The sequence below is a fragment of the Pocillopora verrucosa genome, chromosome 7 (assembly GCF_036669915.1).
Source record: "Pocillopora verrucosa isolate sample1 chromosome 7, ASM3666991v2, whole genome shotgun sequence".
Lineage (NCBI taxonomy): Eukaryota > Metazoa > Cnidaria > Anthozoa > Scleractinia > Pocilloporidae > Pocillopora > Pocillopora verrucosa.
In genome coordinates this window covers 542,080-563,995 of record NC_089318.1, presented here as the reverse complement: position 1 = coordinate 563,995, position 21,916 = coordinate 542,080, and the positions used below count along the sequence as shown (strand labels likewise).

At 39.5% G+C, this 21,916-nt stretch overlaps 2 protein-coding genes across 4 annotated transcripts; both read right to left on the bottom strand.

Moving 5' to 3' along the window:
- Positions 1-59: 59 nt before the first annotated feature.
- On the bottom strand, positions 60-7,376 carry LOC131774508 (uncharacterized). 2 transcript variants are annotated; one of them, XM_059090556.2, is made up of 13 exons: positions 7,258-7,376; positions 6,209-6,684; positions 5,424-5,703; positions 5,058-5,238; positions 4,676-4,759; positions 3,980-4,198; positions 3,402-3,512; positions 2,730-3,012; positions 2,087-2,375; positions 1,663-1,885; positions 1,153-1,436; positions 762-942; positions 60-490 (listed from the first exon to the last, which is right to left on the bottom strand). In XM_059090556.2, the coding sequence occupies exons 2-13, from the start codon at positions 6,666-6,668 to the stop codon at positions 101-103; spliced, it is 2,985 nt and encodes a 994-aa protein (XP_058946539.2). In that variant the 5' UTR covers positions 6,669-6,684; positions 7,258-7,376; the 3' UTR covers positions 60-100. The 2 variants fall into 2 exon arrangements, with proteins under 2 accessions (XP_058946539.2, XP_058946547.2); XM_059090564.2 differs by having other exon boundaries at positions 7,235-7,355.
- Positions 7,377-7,954: 578 nt separating this feature from the next.
- On the bottom strand, positions 7,955-20,767 carry LOC131774255 (TOG array regulator of axonemal microtubules protein 1). 2 transcript variants are annotated; one of them, XM_059090269.2, is made up of 20 exons: positions 18,656-20,767; positions 16,243-16,894; positions 15,743-15,802; positions 15,255-15,427; positions 14,921-15,096; positions 13,395-14,677; positions 13,206-13,296; positions 12,837-13,028; positions 12,541-12,646; positions 12,311-12,397; positions 12,060-12,208; positions 11,717-11,875; positions 11,453-11,579; positions 11,211-11,338; positions 10,723-10,777; positions 10,488-10,619; positions 10,325-10,369; positions 10,065-10,236; positions 9,733-9,819; positions 7,955-9,417 (listed from the first exon to the last, which is right to left on the bottom strand). In XM_059090269.2, exons 1-20 carry the CDS (start codon positions 20,543-20,545, stop codon positions 9,173-9,175), a joined length of 6,009 nt encoding a protein of 2,002 aa, XP_058946252.2. In that variant the 5' UTR covers positions 20,546-20,767; the 3' UTR covers positions 7,955-9,172. The 2 variants fall into 2 exon arrangements, with proteins under 2 accessions (XP_058946252.2, XP_058946259.2); XM_059090276.2 differs by having other exon boundaries at positions 15,776-15,802.
- Between the last annotated feature and the right edge of the window lie 1,149 nt (positions 20,768-21,916).

Genomic DNA, 21,916 nt, shown 5'->3' with positions numbered 1-21,916 from the left:
TCTTTTAAAAACAACTATTGTTTTCCTTAGTTTAAAAATTTACTTAACAATTAGAATCATTTGTGTGAAATAATGCTTTTATTTCCTATTTAAAAATTCATCAGTTTCTGGGGATGGGAGGGTGCTCCTCATACGAATCCACAGGACTATAAACAACGTCATTATACCCAAACGCCACCGGGCCTCCAACTGCCAGTCCCTGCGGGGTGGTCCATAGAGGAGAGCAAGGCATGACGATGACAGCCACTCGGAGGCCATAACGAACTTCCTCTGTTGTGATTGGCTGGCCTGTATCTTCATCTACTAAAGAGATCAAATCAGGAACCGTAGCAAGAACACTCCTGGAGCCATCATATTTTGTAACAAAAGCCACGTAGTTTTCATTCTGGAATTCAATACCAAGGTTCTGATTATTAAATTGTCCGGAGCCTTCAATGAGCAACCTTCCTCTGTTAAAGGCGCCTTCAGTTACACGGCTTACGTCCGCTATCTACAAAAAGAACACATCAAATTTCAAGTTGTCGTATTTCTTACTCAATACAATTTTCTCAATCTACAAGGCAAATCATTTGTGGCCTTCGGACATTAAATAAAAATTTTCTCTTCTAAAATTAAAATGAAGCAGCCCGGCCAGTGGCGAACAACAACTCAACCCAGCGTTGCAATGTCCGAGATCTGCATTCTATATGATGGAAACATGCCCACAATCTACGAAACTAACGCTGTCAAACAGTTGCAATTAAAACAACAAGGTAACGAACCTTGCCAATCATTAAGAGTTTTCCATTTTCATGCTGAAGAATACTATTCACTGGGGACGCCTTTTTGTGTCTGGCACGAAGAACAGTGTTACCCAGACGCCATGTTCTACTCACAGTATACAGGGCACTTTTTTGTTGCACATCTTTCCAGTCAAGGACAAACGTAAAGCCAACCATGCAGCTAAAGAGCAAAATTAAAATATGTCAAGGAAAAAAATTAGTATCTGTTAACGGGACTGAAACTATGGCATTCGGGTTTTTGTCAAATTTGCTTGACTTCATGAGATGACTTATAGAGAAGCCAATTAGTAATAACAAAATAAATGCAAGATGCTTTTTCAACTTTTCCTGTCAATCCTCGGTAATCGAAAAGAGTTTCTTAAGTACCTACCCCATCTCTACCGTTTTAATTCTAAGAAAGCCTTCTAAGTGTTTGGGTGTTTCAGCAAATGTCAACGCGACCACATTTCCTTTTTCATCTCCAACGGCCGCTGGGTATGCTGGGCTACCATAAACAAACGGCAAAAACATTTGCAACTCAGGAAACGCTCGTCCCATGCCATCCGCATCCACGATGGGGAGTCCCAGTTCTGCTCCAGCCACTAAGGGCTCGATAGAGTTGGCACCTCCTATCTCCGCACATACAACAGCCACGGGTTTCTTAGTGGATTGAGGCTGTTGATGAACAGACATCGAATTTCATACAAGACACTGCTGGAAAAACTGCATTATCAAATACTGAAACCTACCACAAGATAGGCTTTTTATATAGTTGAAATAATTCAAGTGCAAGTGTTGACTTGCAAGTAAGGACAACAATTGCATATGAATTGTTTGTAAATTAACAAAAATGAGAATATGCCTAACAATCGGCCTCACAGAAGAAAGTTTACTCCTATACCTCATTATTGGCAGACATCCACTCTTGAACACCTTTGACTTCCTTGATTCCTTCTCCATTGTCATGTTCATTAACAGCATCACCAGCGCATAAAACTGCTACAGCTGCTTTCACAGCTGAGAGACTTTCTTGTCCACTGAAAAGCTTCTCGATCAAGATAACTGGTGCACCCATAAAGGCAGGTGTCACCACGGTACCCGTTAGTTCAGGAGTGGATCCTAACCTGAAAACACATGAAGGGAGAAGATGCAGCAATCTATATCAAAAGTTGTCATCGTTAGCCATAGTATATTTTCCGACTCCAATTACATTCTCCCTATGACTCATAATCGCCTCCTGGCTGTGAATTTAATGTTTCTATATATCATTTCTCGTCGTATAATCTTCATCACCAAATCTAACCTTATAACTGTTAGTCACTGACCTGTTTGGATGAATAACACGAATTTCCTTGTTCTTCCTGATAAGCTCCAGTGCCCTTAGTCTCCCAAGGTAAGGACTACCTCCCCCTCCACACCCCATGATACCGGCTCCTATGGTGATACACTCGACATCAAACCTGCTCAGAATCCAGTCACCTGTTACAGGGTCTACATACGGATCACTGAATACAATGTCGTCCTCTTCTTGTGTGCTGGGCTGCTGCTCCTCACCAGAAACTTCTTGAATGGGAGAGAACTCCTCGGCTGATAAGACACTGTATATGTCTGTGCCTTTAAACAAAAGCTCAAAATCACTTTTCTGTATTTAATACAATAAACCTGAAACCTTACATTATTATTAGAAGTAAGTGTTTATAACCCTTCCTTTTCATAAAAGCCATTTGCTCTGTCAATGTGTTAGCGCATGACAGTGGAATTCTCTAAATCCTCAAGGAAAATCATCTCTTAACGTCGCGGGTGAGTTCTCTTTGAAAGATGTTGGCTTTACACACAGGTTTATATCTAACATTCAAGAGACTTAAGAAGGTTTTCTCATAACTATCTATTCGCATCAAGAATATGTTGCCCTTGAAACATTTGTTAATCACAAAGGTTTAGAAAATTTTTACAGGATTGTAGTCTCACCTAACTGTGATAGCTCCTCGGGGCTATTGGCTTTGCACTCTGCTAAATCACCAACAACTTTCAGAAAACACCGCACTACATTACCAGGCAGATACGCCAGTGGTACCTCATCCCTATCAATAACTTGTAAGGTTTGTTCGTCAGCCCCAGCCTCCATGGCTCTTTTACGCGCCATCTGTTCGGCCTCATTACCTACTTTTTCACGAGTTGTATTTTTCAAAGGAACAACTTGATCAAATGTTCCGCTAACTTTACTCAAGGCAGCGCCCACCGCATTGGCAACCTTCGGAAATGATTAACACAATTCACTTCTCTAATACATACATACTATTAAGAATGTTATTAGATAAGAAGTACTTTGTCTAGCGTTAGGGTTCTTCTAACATGCGACCAACCTAGAATAGTACTGAAAAAAGTAAATATGAATCCAACTAATAAAATATATTTATACGTATATGTATACTTTATGTAAACTTTTTGAAAGCCCATTTTTTGGCGGAAATATTGAACATCTTCATAATGAACCTAAATATTTCCATTATCCACGATTGGATGATACGACGATCATCCAGCAGTGATCTAATCCAAAGTTGGAAGCCACTTTCTTGCGCTAGGATACAGAAGTAAATTCACATGATCATACAGATGTTGATAACAGAGACTGCATTTTACCTGATAGTATGGAGGGCATAAAACTTTTGAGGCTCCTTTCAATTTCTGTGATAAATCCACAAGAACACTACCTCCACCAACAAGAATTACAGGCTGGTCCTCACCACTGAACTGTGCATAATACACATGATAAGCATTAACACTCTCTTCGCCCTCTTAATATTTATTCTGAGTTGCTTCATATGAAACTATCCTCAGAAGAATTTGTCTCTCAGTTGAAAAGGGGAATTACAAATTCTGGATCAATATAAGTATCTGGGCAACTACCCACCTACCCCTCCCCTAACCCAACAACAGTTAGGGTTAATGTTGGGTTAGGGGAGGGGTAGGTGGGCAGTTGCCCAGATACTGATATTGATCTCAAATTCTTAACAGGTGAAGGACCACTAGGTGGATACACTGTTAATCTGAGTCACACTACGAAGTCCAAGATTGTAACTTAAACCAATTACATATAACAATTCACTTAGAACTTCAAAAATTGAGGCCTTTTTTCAGATTACATCTTTTTTTACTGGAGCCCTGCCAGGGTCAAACTGCAAAGTTTACCCCCTTAATCACATTCAGTTCACAGATACCTTAACCCGATCAACTGCAGCTTCAATTTTTCTCTTGATCTCTGCCATTGCTCCAACCCTGACATCCTTGGGAATGTCCTTAATTCTTTCCTTATCTCCAATGTTACACAGGCCAGAAGCAACAGCAATGTCTGTTGATGTCATGGTCTTCCCTCCAAACACTAACGATTCGGTCTTCAACTTGTAAGCAACACTTAATGGACCCACGGTGATACCCTCCTGTAACAAAGAAATAAAAAATAATCAGGGAAATGGTTATTTATAATAATTAAAATAGAAATATATTTTTACAAAATATACAAATTAAAGAAACATCAGAACATTTTATCAAGATCAAATGACTCCCCTTGATGAATAGTAATACCTCCATAACTAACCTAACAAGTCTACAAAACATTGACAATTTGAATAGGTTGGTTGCCATCAAAAACATTTTACATTTAAGACCTGTGCAATATCAAGTTGTAATATTTTGCTCAATATCTCCAAGGTAAAATTCTAACTCCAACTCACAAATGTCTTGTTGGTTACAACTTTAAGCTGTAGAAAGAGTCTATACAAGGGAGCATAAGAGCAGGTTGTGGGGGGAGGGGGGGAAGAGGAAGCAAAATCAGTGAAAAAGGGAAAAGATGTCGGATGCTTCCTACCCTCCCTAAAAATGATCAGTTACAAAGGACAGTTAACAGACTGACTAACCTGTAATTGTTCCACTACTGATCCTCCTCCAAGTCCCACACTTAATACATCAGGCATTCGAAAGTTGGTGTTCACACCTCCAATCTAGTTTTGTTTTACAGCAATTCATAGAAAAAATTTTATTTATGGTAATTGGCATACATTTTAACCAACTTATTGAAACATGATATATCAAAAAACCTAGCTCATTCTAGATTCTTTTGAAGCCTGCATTTTTGATAGCAGTCTAAGGTATTATAGACATTGTCATGCCAAAATTCAAGTAGTTTTGACAGAATTCATGACTGGAAAAAAAAGAGACAATATTCCCCTGGAGTCCCTAATATTATATTTCATTTAAATGCATCTTATAATCATAAACTAACATAAATTATAAGTTTACCTTAACCCTTGTAGAAGCTTGTCTTGGAAATCCTCCTTTAAGAACTCCTACATCAGAGGTTGTTCCTCCAATGTCAATAACTATTGCATCTTGCACACCTGACAAGAATGCAGCTCCTCGCATGCTGTTTGTTGGGCCTGATGCAAATGTTAACACAGGCAGATGTAAAGCTTGCTCTGCACTGAAAGGAGACCAGTAAACAAGTTGAGAAAATTCTAGAGAATTATCACAGTTATAATCAATATCACATCATCGTCATCATCTTCATAATAGTTATCTTCATCATCATTACCATTACAATTACCACAATAATTGAGAAACACAAGGCAACTTACTATTAAGTTACAGAAGGCCAACGCTACGTACCTTATTATGGTTCCATCATTCTGTGTGAGATAAAATGGACACTTCAAACCAAGATTCCTCAAGGCTGAACAGAATGCTCCCACAGTCCTTTTGCATAGTGGTTTTAGGCTCTCATTTAAAACAGTTGCATTCTCACGCTCTAGTAAGCCAATCAAACCCACTTCATGCGAAAGCGTCATACTCATACCTGGGTGAACTGATCTGATGATCTCAGCCACTTGGACTTCTTGCTCTTTAGAGGCAGGAGAGAAAACTCCAACAACAGCAATGTTTCTTATTCCTAAATGAATAGAATGAAAGAAAGTTTGGCACATAAGCAAATTTATCTACATCACACCTTAAGGAATTTAATGAACATCCCTAGACAACCATGTTAATTCCTGAATGGCTTCCCTTAGTCTATTACAGCCTAAGTAAACTAAAAGTAACCAAGGCACAATTACATACAGATCATTTGGCAACAAGAGGCCAAGAACCATTTAAATTTCTTTAATCTATGCCTCAGCTAAAATGACTAAAACTACAAATAGCCACATCAAGGTTCAGGGATGATAAACAATAACATTCAGAATGTTTAACTCCTCTTGGCTGCAGTGGGAGCATGTAAATCAAAACCTGCCTAATTTAAATGTTGAGGTGAGTTTAAAGAGTGGATGGGATCAGAATGATTTTGGTTGAAAGGCATTACTATGTTGTGGATATCCAACCTGCTGCTTGAGTTTAGAGAGTGGATGGGATCAGAATGATTTTGGTGAAAAGGCACTATTATGTTGTGGATATCCAACCTGCTGCTTGTACTTCATTAGCAACCCTTTTTACTTCATTCTCATCAACATCAGTAATACTTGAACAATCATATTGAAATCCTCCATTGAGAAAAAAATGCATTCCACCAATGACATTCCTCAGATCTGCGGGGAAATCACACAGAGGTGGGATGGCTTTAGTTGCTGGTCCACATAACCTTAATACAGCCACTTTAGTGAGGAATTTCCTTTGAACAACAGCATTCACAAAATGAGTGGTGCCAATGTTAACCCTTGCAACATACTGAGTTGGATTTGGTTGAAATTCGTCAGGAAGCTGGGTGAGAGTTGATTTAATTGCTTCAGTGATACCAGATGTAACATCTTCTGTGGTGGGAACTTTGGCTGAGGATAGAACAGTCTTCTGTTGCAGGATCACAGCATCAGTGTTTGTTCCACCAACATCAACCCCAATGCAAAGCCACGGAACATTGGACATGGTTTTGCACACTTTACTGAAAGAGTTATTAGGTAGGTTTCAGTCAGGCCTGTGGTTCTTGTTTCTCCTCCATTAATTAATAAAAATTAAATATCAAAAATACCGAGCTTACGTGTCTCCACAGAATTATCATTGTGCGAAAAATTATTCTGTGTTGAGAGCGTAATTACGAAATAATGTAAAGAAAAGGCATGATAAGAATGCAAGATTTCGGAAAAGTATGTGTAAATGGCTAAGAACTGAGAAAAAAATTTTGAATAAATTAATTAGAAGTAAGAATAAAACAAGGAGTGTCATTTCACATTGGTCGCATCTGCTAAGGACATGGTCTCAAAACACTAAAAAAGGTTATCTCTCCTGTTTGTACTCTACCACAGATAAACCAGGCAATCATATGAGGTAAGGCAATAATGCACCAGTTTCAAAGCGGAAAAACGGCTCCTAATAACGAAAAAAACAACGTTCGATTGCGGAGCAGTGAGTAAGTTGGAAATTGATCTCTCGACCCCATGGGACTCTCCTAAGGAATATACTTAGCTCAGTAACTCAAGATATATATGTCTCACTTCTGCACCCTTCAACTTCACACCTTTGAGAATTGGGGACGTTCGTGGAGGCTAATGGAGGTTATCATGTACGAATCACTAGCTGTTGGCGGATTAGTGGAGAACGGAACACCCCTGCATTCCTCCGTCGATCAACATCCGCTGAGCGTGACAAAGTGAGTCTAGACTGAGTCCCCTGATTCTATCTGCTATCTCACGGCCAGACAATTCGAATAGGTACAAAGTTTGAGGTTTTACTATATAAAACCTGGGTTTGCACACTTACCCATATTAATTCTGTAGTTTTTAATGTAAAAGGTGGTTGTGTTTTCACCGTAGCTTCCCAATATTTAAGTGTACGTCGCAAATCAAAAGTACGAGATGAGGGAACTACCGGAGAGTGTAGAACACATGTCCATCGAGAGGTATTAAACACAGGTTCCTGAGGGCAACTGAGTATATTTAGAAGCCAGCTGACAGCGGGGAGGAAGTTAAGTTTGCCTAAAGGAGCCTGCAACCACATGAGGAACAGTAACGAGAACGTGGGCAAAAAGAAAGTCAAGTATGCACAGGACACTTCCTGCGACTTTTTCCATCTATTCAGGCACAAGGTCATGCACAATATAGTCTTGTTGTAATATGTTCGGTATCCACTTCGTGTGGGGTTTGAGCAATGCTTGTATGAACTTGGAAAAGAATCGAAAAGGCAATTACAGTACAACAAGAGATAACGACATCAAATCCTTTAGATTCCAAGATTTATTACCACTCTCGACGATTAAATTCTTTAAAATGTAATCCACCCAATAATGGGAAAGACACTACTTAATTAAATGTCCCGCTCAAACTGCGTACATAAAGCATCCGGCGGCTCCAGTAAATGACAATTTTTTTACTACATTTCCGCTTGAAGGTAACGTTGTTGTCAGAACCAGTGAGTACCTGGCGAGACTCTGACAATAAACTGTTCACTTTTTCTAATAAATAACTTTAACTACGTCCACTTCATTTACACGCTTACGTAATTGCTGTACAAATAAAATTCTGTAACGTTACAAAAATAGGGCGGTTTTTCCTTCGGTAATTTCAATGTTTCCATTTTATTCCACTGAGTAGCGGAAGATTTAACGTCTTCCCCTTTCCCCACCAAGCAGGATTAAAAATAACGTTTCAAGCTTTTACTGAGAAAGTAGGAAAAAGGAAATATGATAATTCATAAATTGCACACTTCGTATAATAACTGTTATGTCCTATTGGCCCCTTGACAAACCGCGGAATATAAATGAGGACATATTTTCAACAACGATTAAAAAAAATCTACACTAAATATTCGAGCTCTTCGTCAGTGATACGATATGCACGTCTATGAAAATGTGTCTGACGTCTATTTCTCATAAGTATTACTGATAATATCCACCTTTTAGATGAAGTAATTCACTAAAAAAGGGTATTTGGGATGCCTAACTGCTGGTCACGTTGCTTCATCCTAATGAGTTGATTCCCGATTCCCCACTAAACCAACTGAAATGTTGATATACATCTTCGCTTTAGTGCTTATCACCAGTAAAGTTGTGAGCAAAACAAACAATAAAGCCTATCATACTCAGGACAGTTTGTTCGATGTCAAGTTAACAGCATCAGTCAAATATCTTTGGTTTATCGTTTCGCAGTTAGACTAAGAATATATTACGTTCGTGTTAAAATAGATTATTTCTCTCTCCATATTTGGAAAATTTTAAGAATTGCATTAATTTAAAAAGTAAATATCTGCTGTTGATACAGCACTAAATACTGTACTACCAACAATAGTACCTAACTAAAAGAATATCACAAGAATGCTCGGGAACTAAAGGCGTTCGATAACACAACAACCGACAGATTCTGTCGAGAACAAGGCATGACGAGTTTCCACAAGAATCCATCGATGACCTGGAGCTCCCGACACTCCGCTTTTGAGTGTCATGAACCAATAATCTCGTGTAACTTTTCTTGTATTCTTGGAACTTGATTAGATGCCTGCTCTGTCAAACTCCGGCCCATACAGGAGTACAGTGTACTGGTTAGTCTACTAGTGGATGTCTTCAGGGCACTGTTACCGGCGCCAGCACTGCTGTTACTCGCCGTGTTCAAGAGACTCCACAACAGAGGAAGAATATGGCGAGAAACTACTTGTGGCTTTCGAGTGTGCACTGTCGATACGATATCTAACAGACACAATCAAAAAAGTAATATCGCTGTTTATTTATTTAACATTGATAGTTGAGTAATACTGCAAAGGAAGGGGATAAGAGATACTTCAAGAATTAAGGGCAGGGAGAGAGAGATAAGAACACTTATAGGGCACGGAAAAGAAACAAGGAAATAGGCAGGATACGAAGGGTTGGGTGGGGTAGGTACAAAAGACAAATAAAATAACACCAATCAAGTAAATAAGGCAGGAAAGATAAAGAGACGAAGAAAGACAAGATGACGTAACAAGAACAAATCATCACAACAAACTGCACAAGAAGATCACTGACCTGCTAACTTGTCCACCATGATCGGTTTAACTCGGCTGCTTCCAAACTGTGCCGTTGAACAAAATGGTTGAACTAACAGAGTTTTGTCTGACAATAAACAAATAAAGTCATTTAGTCTGCCATATCATTATAACTGTTTTTGCAAATAACAAGCCTCTAAGATTTCTTGATGTTCAACATTCATTAGGCGGATCGGCTATGACAAGTATGCTGTTTGTTAATTGACATAAGACAAGCTAAAAAAATTATGTATAGCTACAACAAAGACGAGAAAAAACAGCAACCAGAGCCATTAATACTACGATAACCTAAACCAAGTTGTGTCATTCTACCGATGTGCTTAATGAACTCATCAAGAGCTTCCTCTGCTGCAGAGAAAATATTCGTGTTCTTGGATGCAAAGTTAGATGTCAACGCAGCAACCATTGGAGGAACCAGAGCAGTTGATTGGTTGGCTAAACAGTGAAGGATCTTGGGAAGGCACTGAAGGGCATACAGGTTTACCTACAAAAACATCAGAGACCAATAGGAAAATTAGTTCTTAAGTCCATTCAAATTAAATCAAAATTCACGCTAACAAGGTACACCTTACTTTGCTATTCGAGTCTTGGAGACGAGGGATAAACGCATCAAAAACCTGCGACAAATACGTTTTGAAGTTAAGTTTATTTGTACCAAAAGGTTCCACTAGATAATCGATTCACATGAAGTATCATAACGTGCTCGATACTTGTGGTATCATGTGAAATTATTACCTTGGTAAACTTTTGTCCTGAGCCATCCGGGTTTAACTGAACTAAATCAACAAACTGATCGATCGCCTGTTGTCGTTCTTTCCAATCACTGGCCTGTAGAGAGTTGATTAAGTTTGGGATCGTCTCTTCCCCCTGTCACAAATCAAATGCCAAGGAAACTGTTGCTATAATTTTGTTGCTGATGACAAAATAATGAGGGAAATAAATTAATTTAAAAATTACACAGGACACTCACCTGAATCAATCCATCTCGTGTCACGGGTTTGCCACTCCTTGAAGGTTCTCTCGAGCTAAAAAAAAAAAAGGCAAAATTGTCATAGTTCTAATTCTCTTACCCACGTCACATTGGTTTCCAGAAGTGATGGTTTTTCTATAGAAAACGCTTAAGATTATATTATCAAACTGAGAGCTTTAATCTGTTTCTCTCTCTCTCTCTCTCTCTCTCTCTCTCTCTCTCTCTCTCTCTCTCTCTCTCTCTCAACCTCCCTCGCATTAAATCAGACATCCTTTTAAAAGCATCCCTCTCGATCCAGCCCCCCTTCCCTTTACTGGCAGTAACTACTACGCCTCCCTATTGTTGAGCATCTCCCTAATCTACCAGCGTGGTTGACTTACAGTTCTGCATCTGCAGAAAAACCAACAGGTCTTTAGTAAAGCAATAGTTTTACAAGGAACAATCACATGAACGAAGTTAATGCAAAGTTAAAGCGGCTTTCGATGTACCTGGAATTTGAGGACGGAGATGCCGCCACTGATCCTCGCACTCCACCGCTTCGTGAACCTCCACCACCAGATGCAGGTTTCCGCTGCCGTGCGGAGGAGGAAAGGTCTGATGGGGGTTCACCCAGCCCCTACAGAAAAAAAAACCAGCCAACCAACCTGAGCTTCATAACAAGCCAACGTTCTCAGCTAACTAGAAAGCCACAACAAAAAGGATCGTGATTGGTTATTAAACATATTCGTACCTTTGTTCTAAGATTGTCCACCGTGTCACGCACGCTCTTCTGCAGATTGGACGGCACGTGTTTAGACACGTGCTTGTCAAACTCGGGATGATCGCATATAGACGAAAGAATCTTGCGTCCATAGTATCTAGACAAGGGGATAAAAAGCAGAAATGGAATCACGCTGACAGTACTAACCTTGACGTGAACAGCTGGAAACTATGGGGCGAAGCCGCAATTCCCTTTACATGATTTATTTGTTTTTCTATACTTGATGGCACGCACCTAGTTTCCTGTCCACCATCTGTGAGGAATTGAGCTGTAGTAGGAAGAATTTTCTCAGTGACATCTTTGGCTCCGCTCATCACTCGACTCGGTCCCATGCGGTCCGCGAGCATGCTGAGAAACTGGGCAGTGGTCTTGCGTACGGTTACGTTGCGATGGCTGTGAAAATTCAAAGGAAAAAATTTTAGAATGTTCTTTATCGATTATGCTTCACACTGTTAACTAAGATCAACAAAAATCCATCATTAGCCGCAACACAAAAAATAGGTATTCTAAAAAAAAAAAAATCTGGCGAAATGCCAAACTGCACAGGATGTGCTAAGAAATGTTTTCAAGTAAGTACCTGGCTCCTCCAGAAATAAGTGCGACTATTAAACGGGTTGGGGTCAGACTAGAAACCATGGCTGTCAAGGCTTTTTCCACGTCTTCTCTAATAAATCCACTCGATTCACCAGCTTTAGCCAGTAGGATTTTAGCAGTGACTTCCAGTTCCTATATAGTAACAACAACAAACACAAGCGCATGCAGTTGTGAGACATTCTACCCCGGTTGGTAAAAAAAAAAAGCGAACGAAGAAGAGAAAGGTTTACTCACATTATCCATGTTCTTTCCAAGAATGGTGTACATGTCTCCAAGACAGCAGATGCCCGAACGAGAAACTTGTGATCGAAGATTTTTAACCTTTGAAAATTCAAACCATATTTAAAAAGCTTTTTCATTCCAATGCTCTTAGTTAAAGTCACGACAATGCAATGAAATAGAACCGTACAGCTTCAGTCAAACAAAAAACAAATAAACAAAAACGTCTGAAAAAGCACGCGTACCTCTGCTATGATAGCAAGAGTCACCGAGTGTAGCTGTGAAACCAGCACTTCAGGATGATGTTTAGTAAGACGACGAATTCCTTGAATTCCTTCACACTTCATCTCCCTGATATGAACAAAAAGAAAGAGAAAATTTTACTAAGAGTATTTCATCCGAAATCAAGGGAAACTTTCAATCACAAATTGTAATCCACGTTTCTATCGGCAAAACAGAGTAATTGACAAATACTCTTAAAATAAAGGAACAACATAGCAGGACCAACACAGTGGCAATCTATATCATTTGGGATACCTACCAATCCTCTGTGTTTGCTAGATACTTCATTGCTTCTCGCAGAGCATTGTCTGGATTATTGAAGGGCTGCAGATCGTCCAAACTGATTTCCCAGCACTGAGCTGAAGTACTGCCTGCGGAAGCTGCATGATGCCGTCTGATCTCTGATGGATCATCTGTAACCGCATAACTAGAATCTCGCTCAGACTGTGTCCTGTGAGGAAAAATAAACACTTATTGATTACGTGTACCAAACTTTGTGAAGGATCCTCATGGTGCCAGGAACCTGCCTGATGAATCACCCCTTTGCTCCTCTAAAGAGGAGTAAAATAAGTGTTATAAAGTACGGTGCACCTGAAGTAAACAAATGCGAATAGTTATGTATACGTACGATGAAACAGGTGCCTTCTTTTTAGGAGTTCCTCCTGTGGGTGGTTTTTTGTTGGACTTCAGTGGAGAACTGGACCCTGATACTGAAAGATCTAGCGAAAAAATGAAAAATAAAAAATATGATTATAGTTTATATAGGATAATTTTGTTTCAGTCTAAGACAATCAATGACAATGAAACATTTACTAACTCGTATTTTCAGGTTCTGCAGCAATTTTCAGCTCCTTGGCTCTCTGTAACTGCTTCTTCTTCAGCTGAGCTTCCTTTTCTGCCAGTTGTCTCCTTATTTCCTCTTCCTGTTCTCGTTCTTTCTCAGCTCTAAGCAACTTTGCCTCTTTTTGTTTTTGTTTTTGTCTCATTCTCTCCTTCAGCCTCCTTTCTCTCTCACGCTGCTTTTCCTGTTCAATTTCCTCCAACTCTTCTTGTTGTTTCAGCAGCCGATCCCTAAGAGCCTTTTCCTGCCTCTGCAATTCCTCTTGCAGCTGCTGCTGTTTCTGCCGTTCTAATTCCCTTTCTTTTTCCTTCCTATTAAGCATCTTTCCAAGTTCTACTTGCTCTTTTAAGATTTTCTGCCGCAATTTCTCCTCCTCCTCTCGCTGAACCTGCAGCTGCTTCATACGCTCCTTCTCAAGTTCTGCAAACCTTTCCTGCTCCTTCTGAAGTTTTTCTTCTTCCTCTTGTCTTCTTCTTTCCATCCTCTCTCGGGTTGATTTAGACAGACTTTTCCTCATGGTTTTCGGTGTCATATCTCTGATGTTCTCTCTGATTCCCGAGTCACTGTCCTCATCGCTGTCTCCCAGGCTATCTGAGCTCCCTTCACTCTTGATGGTTGATGTTGTAGTGCTCGTTAGTGTTGTTGTTGTCCCTGTGGAGGTGTCACCCTCTTGTGATTCTGATGGAGTAGGGTATTCCTCTTCCTCACTGTCCGATTCACTGTGTGCTTCCTCGTCCTCGTCTTCGTCTTCTAACTGTCCTTCCTCACCTTCCTCTTCCTCGTGGTCATCTTCTTCCTCTTCCTCCTCATCACGTCCGTCATCATCCTCTACTCCTTCATCAGACTCTTCTGTCTCATACTGTAACTGGGTCGTTTCATCCTCTGCCTTGAGCTGTTTATCCAGTCTCAACAGCCCCTGACCAACGACTTCCACTTTTCCCATCCCTAAATGATCGTCTCTCCCTGAGAAGCTGCTACCCACTCTTGAAGATCTCCTATGTTTATCATCATCATCATTATGCACACCATTTTCCAGAGGTGAATATTCAGTTTTCCTCCCCCCTGTGGTCGACAGAAGCCCATGACCTGTCACACCAAGACCTGCATCGTCTGGGTCTGAGAACTTATGGGGTAAAGGTGTTGGACTCTGGAGTTGCAAAGAAGTTTCTGCCGAGAGTCTTCTAAAGTGAATTGGTGTTCTTGCAATTCGTGGTTTACTGTCAAATGGAGATTCAGGTTTGGTGGGGAGTTTTGACAATCTGTAGAACAAATGAAGCAAATATGAAGTCTCATCCTTAGTTGCTGTAACAGCAGTACATTATAGATGATAACCGACATCATCATTCTCTGTGCACAGATAAAACAAATAGCTTGCCTCTTAAACAATTCCACAATCCAATGAATAAGGACAACATGTAAAGAACAAACCGAACTAACACAATCATTACTTTTTTTTAATAGACTCCTAGCTTAGCATTCAGAAATATAGAATATTCAATTACCTTTCTTTTTCAAACAGTGGAGTGCTGGGAAGATCATTGTTATTCTCCAAGGGTGAAGGGCTACGACTTCTTCCATCCTCACCATCACTGATCACAGAGTACATTTTCAATGCTCTCTTCACCTCTGCTTGTTTGTGAACTTGACTAAAAGCATCTTGAGGAGGAAAATTGCCAGCCTGGTAAAAGAAAAGTAAGAATAAAATAAAATAAGAAATGCAGGTTTCCTCTAAATATTGGTACCTTGCAGTAAACAAGACAATGATCTTTTGTGCGTGCATCAAGCAGTAAAGAGCTCACTATAACACTAATGATGGTATTTACAAAGTAAACATACCTTAACAGGGGCCAGTTGTGTTGGGCGTGTAGGTGTCATTTCAAGGAAGTCCATCACACCTGACTGGATTTCAGTCTTTTTAGTTTCTCCCAGTTCAGTAGCCCTTAAGCCTCGAGTCTTTGATGCTGATCGTGCAAGTTGAGGCTTCATGTGGATGGGTGTCTGAGGTACTTCTATTGGAAATCAAAGGGAACATCCATAACTAATTTTCATTTTTAATTCTGAAATTACTTCTGGTTAATCTGTATTTGTTCTCAATAAAAAGAACACTTCTCACTTGATATTGTGACACTCAGGATATCATGAAAATTTTGATTTGATTGAAACAGGTGTTTCATGTACTAACCAATCAAAACAGTGTAAAGGTCAGTGGAACAAAACTCAAAACCACAAACTTATCACAGTGGCTGACTATGATTTAGTTTCCCAAAGCCTATAGTAATTGGGGAGGCATAGATACTTTGTGCGATGTTATAAAGTTAGCATACCATTCTTTTTCGTCTCACCCTCCCCTTGCTCACCAGATGAGTCCATGTCCATAGGTATAGCTAGAAAAGATCCATAAAGAGTCAGTAAATATTGAACTCATAGTGTTTTCGGTTAAGTTTTATCTAGTAGACATGTACATGAAATTGATACCATGTACTTGACCTCAGAATAGCTTATAAGCACCATTACAAATATTTCACACACTCCTTGTGCAGACAGACAGTTGTCTTGTCTCATGTTCTTATAACAGGCAACCAGTTATTCAAACAGATCATCATACTTTGGAAGATGATCTTTAAACAGCTGTTTGTAAAGGGACACAAGTTGCTGCATCATGAGACAAACATTATCATCTGTACAACTGTATCATTACTGTGCCATGGGAAAGAGGACTCTTTTAAGGATGTCAAAGTTTGGATCTCCAAGGATTTTCAAAATTTAAAGTAGAAAACTTAGGCATCATGCATACAACTGTACACACTAATCCTACAAAACTTACAATGTGACACAGGTGACAGTCTTCCAAAAGGTTTCATCTCACTTTTCAGTTCAGTCCAGTCAGGCCATGAGCTGGACAGTGACATTGAGAAAGGTTTTCTCTGTGATGAGAGGAAGGGTTCTTCATCACCCGGTGAAAAGGAACTTTGAAGGGAAAATGGAGGAGTAGGTGTGACTGACTGTGCACCTCTTGGAATACTTTCCTTGGGTGTGTGATCTCCAATTGCTGGTTCTGCACTATTACTAGCCTTGGCTTTTGAGGAAATTGTTCCACGCTTGTATAGTAGAGCATAACTATTCACAGTACCAGCTGGAGCAGTTTGATTGAGATTCACACCAGGATTAACAACCTTAGATTTGTCTTTCTTAGCCTTTGCTCGGTGCATTTCAGCATAAGAGCTCCCTGGTGTGTTTTCAGTAGCTTTAGGGACATGACGTTCGGTAGCTTGGTTTGCCTTTTGTATGCTCATGGCATGATACTTTTCAGCATAGGATGATGTGGTGAGTTTTGACTTTGGTGGAGTTGTCAGTGATGTTGTTCGTGGCTGAGAGGTGGATTTTGTTGCTCGATCATTGACTATTTCCATGGGAGCCCATGAATTCAGCTTCATTGGTGGTCGTATTGGTTCAATATTCTCAGCAGCAGCAGCTTGCTGAAAAATATAAATTAAAACATACCTTGGTTAACTGTTTCATAACGCAATATTTAAAAGCAATACAAAAAAGCAGAAAAGTCAAATAACAAACAATTGATCAATGAGAAAACTGAAGGTTTCCTCCATGGACAAAGAAAGAAAAAGTAACCATAGTGATTGAAATAGCAACAAAACTCATAGTGGGTTTAACATTTGAAGAAACCTATCTACAACAATCAAAGGGAAAAAAAACATGTTAGTGATATCTTATCCATGGCTTACCCACAGCATACCCTAAAAAGCGATATCTAATTTTCACACCTGTTTTAATATTCATGCCCTAGTGACAACAACAAGTTTGTACTGATAGTGAGTATTGTCAAATAACACATCTATTTTCCCAGCAGGCAATTTCAAAATTTGAACAAATTAAGCACAATAATAATTCACCTTACAATCCTTTGCCCAATAGATATGCTCAAAAAAATTCTTCTTACAACATTGTTATTTTTTATCAACAAAATGTGTGTATCATGAAAACCAAGTAGTTTCATTAGTATGATTACTGAACTTTTAAGAGGTGCCTAAACCTTATTAAACATTTGAATAATTATAACAAGCCGCATGAAAAAACTTGGCTGGGGATACATCAACAACATGTTGAGATAAAATACACATAATATGAGCTTTTTAAGTTTGGTTGAAATTAATTTACAACTACAATTTAAAGTATGGCTTTTTCAATCTTTTAAGTTGAGGCTGGACCTATCATACACAACCTAATTTAAGGATGGCTAAAATTGGGAAGAGTTTTGAACAAATCAATTATTCATTCTAATACCACATTTACTACAGTGAGTTTACTCATTGTTGACCAAATTAAAATCCTGACTAAATTACCCTTTTCCACTTTGGAAAACATTAAACTTAATTTTTGAACTGTCAACAATAACTATTTGCATAATAATTTAAAAGGTGACATGTCAATCAAGCATTGAGCATCATTTGAATGTTCAGCTACTGTCCCTGATTAGTTCCAATAATCAGGTGACAGGAAATTATATTTCTTTTCAAATCTATCAAATCCAACTGCTATGAAGATCACATTGCACTTGAGCTGTAATCAGCAATTATGAATGTGCATCTGGCAAAGATAGAGGAATAATCTGATTGAAATTAATGATGTAGTCTTATGGCCAAGCAAGGCTTGCATTTGTACAGCTGTTATTCAAACTTATAGGCAGAAGGTATATGTACATTAAAAAATCTTGAGAGGATGAGAGATGATTTCTACAAATTTTATGCATACATATTCACTTTTACAAGAAAAAATACCTTTAAAATGTGCTAACTAATGCAATGATGTTTTCTGATATCATAATAAGTCTCTTTGGGAGAGGCCCAAGCTAGAACAAGCTGTGATATCAAATCATTCTTTTTTCTCTTTGAACATTCAAAGCTTTAGATTGAAACTGACAAATTTCCACACATTTATAGATGTGGTTTAGCTGTCTCTCTATCGCAAGTATTTTGTTCCCAATCATATGAATAAAAAAACATCGTCACTGATAATGCATCTATAAATAAAATCCCTTGTACACACATATGCAATGAAATCAAATGCACTTAATTCTTGTTTTCACCAAAACATTTCAACAACTAGGTGCAGCTTTCTCAGGGACTAAAAGTGAGGTCATAGACCTAAATGTTGTAAAACTCAGAAAAAGTTATTTACATAATGGAAACAAAAGTAAAACTCCTAAAATCAATCACTCTCACCTGAGTAACATCCTTGGCCTGGTCACCTTCCCAGGGTAAACGATTCTTTCCTGCACTAAAGAATCTTCGAGGACTTGGCCCAGACATGGAAAATGAATCATTAGGTCCTGGTGTGGAGCGACTGGAACCTGATGGATCGGCTGAGCCTGTTCCAGCAGTACCTGCTAAGATCCAGTCTATGTCAGCTCCACGTGGTGTGTTGCTCTGACCTCTGATTGTTCCAGATGATGGCATAGGAACAGCATATTCAACCAAACCATCCCTATTCAAGCGAGGAAGCTGCCTCCGGGCCAACCTGGCAGTAATAGCTGCCATTACACCATCACCACCCATTGTGAGCTCAATGGCATCAACTGCTGTCACCACAGGTTGAATGCGCCCAGGACCCATTGCTTGTGCTATAACTGCAAAAGCCTCCAGTGCTGCTTGTCGCACTCTTCTTTTACTGTCAACTAATACTGGAGCAATTGCATTGGTCACTTCTGGAAGATTGAAGTCTGAACTAGGAAATGTAAGTAGTGCAGCAATGAAAACATTTACAGTTTCTTCACGCACTCTTGAGTTTCGATGTTGTAAGTTTGATGTCAACACAGTTAAAACTGACTTTGGAGAAAGAATTTGCATAAGCTGCATGAACACCTTCATGTTTTCCTGTCTAATTACAATCTTATTGTCGCCTAATTTGTTAGATAGTGCTAACAGCAAAGGTTTAAGAACAGGACGTATGCCAACCCCCAATTTAGCAACCAGCAATCCAATAATCTGAAGACTGGTGACACCAATTTTAAAGTTCACATCGTCCAGGAAGCCAAGCAGTAATGCAAAGAGCGGTCCCAAATTGGGTTGAATAGGTTCTGTATCAGTTAACTGTCCCATAAGAGTTTTCAGTTCTTCAATTCCCTGGGCTCGTATCCTCCAATTACTTTGATCTCTTAGTTTCAACATTACAGAAACAGGGACAAAACCAAACTCGAGCAGTCCGTAGTTCGCATCAGGGTAATTATCTGTATTTGTTACGGCTATCGTGTGCCCTCTATCGAGCACGGTCCCTCTCTCTGGTAGCTCAACGTCTGAAATGATTCCGTTCGTGTTCAAGTGACCGGCACTTTTGGCCTTGCGACCTCCGAGCAACTCTAATTCTTTAACAGGATCGGCGCTTCGATTTTGAAGCGCTGATACACATAAATTTTGTTGATCAGGCGATAAGCGATGAAGGTAGCTTTCGAAAATTGTGGACCCAACAACATTTCGTATCCTTTCCAGAGAAATGACAGCAGGTGAAGTTTCGGGTCTCGACGAAGTTTCTAACTTCCCAACAAGCGCTTTTGTCAACGTAAACAGATCTTCATGGGCCAGGTTCGGCATAATGAGAATTGGTAAGGCTACTAAACTTTCTGTTCTTGTCCTTCTGTTGTCACTTTCAAGGCCATGATCGATGATTGCATTAAGAACAGCACTGACTTGCGAAGAATGTTTCATGTACACATGTAGGGTCTGAATAGCGGATTTTTTCACCGACACCTGGTTGTCTCCGATGTTTGACACGATTAGAGGAAGAACAAGTGTCATGCAACTATCCAAATCCTCTCCAAACTCAGGAATTATTTCACACAAGAATTCCATGCAACATAGTCGGGTGTTAGAATCTGAGTCGGCCAGAGCTTCTTGCAGAACCTGAAATAAGCCATGTCGATCGTCAAATTGTAAGCGACCACCATTTCGCCGTGCGTTTGCTCTGAGTTCGTCCAAAATGTCAGCTTTCTTCGCAGAGTCACTGTTTCTGGCTAGGCCCGCTAGCACTTCAGTCTCTTCCATATTTTGTACGAGGACTTCATCGGGCTCGGCGATCACTGATGACAGTGGTTTTAGCTTGGCAACACTACTAGCCATCTACCGTATGCATGATTGTATTAATTGCCACGAAATTATCAACAAACCGCTGCTACATAAACCATCGCCAGGGTTTTATGCTTAAACGACGTTTGCATACGTTAGGAGTAAAATCCTGTCATCTCAAAAACAAGCAACCAGGCAAAGAAAACATTAGAGGAAATAACTGGATCCATTACACTCGTCAAGAGTTTAGCGAAAATTCTACAAACTTTAGCTGCGTAAGATTCCCGGATGAACAGAAAGTGACATCAAACCATGCACAGCGGCATAAATGAACTGTTCTGATTGGTTGAAATCAAAGAGAAATTAGAATCTATCAAAATATTGCGGGGCGAACAAAGAAATCGATTTCTGCAAAATCCAAGCAGTCATTCCACAAAATTCATCAGCCCAATCAAATTCAATCTTAGGCGATCTCGGAAACTTGAATAACAGCAACATAATTACCCACCGATTAGAATTGTCTATCGGGATTTTACCTATGTGACCAACAAATAAGGACCGGAATATTTGAACCAATATTCCATACGTTGACAAGCCTTTCCTACGTCTTGAGTCAGTCGACATTCTCAAGTGCAGGGCAGGCGAAAAGGGGATTGACAATATTCAATTCAGAACATGCAAACCTCAAGACACGCACAAAGTGGAAAAAAAAAAAAAAACTAATTTACGGGCCAGCTAACGTTTGCGGCTTAAAAACGCGGGAACTAATATTTACTTTCCATACTGGCTGACAGTGTGTTATGACCGGGCGCGATGCATGTGCACATTCAGCGTGATATAACTTTGTCATGATTATGCAAAATTAGGCATTCAATTTGTTCTTTCTTATCTGATTGGTTTTCTGTAATAACTTGCGAGCTCTTATTTTATTTGGGAGCGTAAATTATCAATGTCCAGTAACTAGGCGGTAAAGACCCATTAACACGTGCTCTCAAGGTTAGTTTTTGGCAAGCAGTGCTAATACCAGAACCAACACTAACTGTTGTCAAACCCAATTTTGTGTGCAATTTTCAGCACAGGAGGATTGTCATTTCAGAAAAAAGCCATCCTCCATACTCAGCTTAAGGGCTGGGAAATAAACAATTCATGCTGTTGAAACAGAGAAACGGTGTCAAGAAATTACTTTCTATCACAAGGAAAGAGATTAGTAAGGGCGGGCGTCGTGTGTGTTGCTGTCATGATTTATTGTAATTTTTTTCGTAAAATTGTTCTTTCCAACTGTAAGAAATACACGCAATATGGGAGTGATTAAGTAATACTGGATGATTTCCATCTCACACTAAATCGATCAGTGAGCTCGTTTTCAGCAGTCTATCTTTCTTTCGACAGAATAACGTTCTGAACAATTTAATAACGTAAATCGTT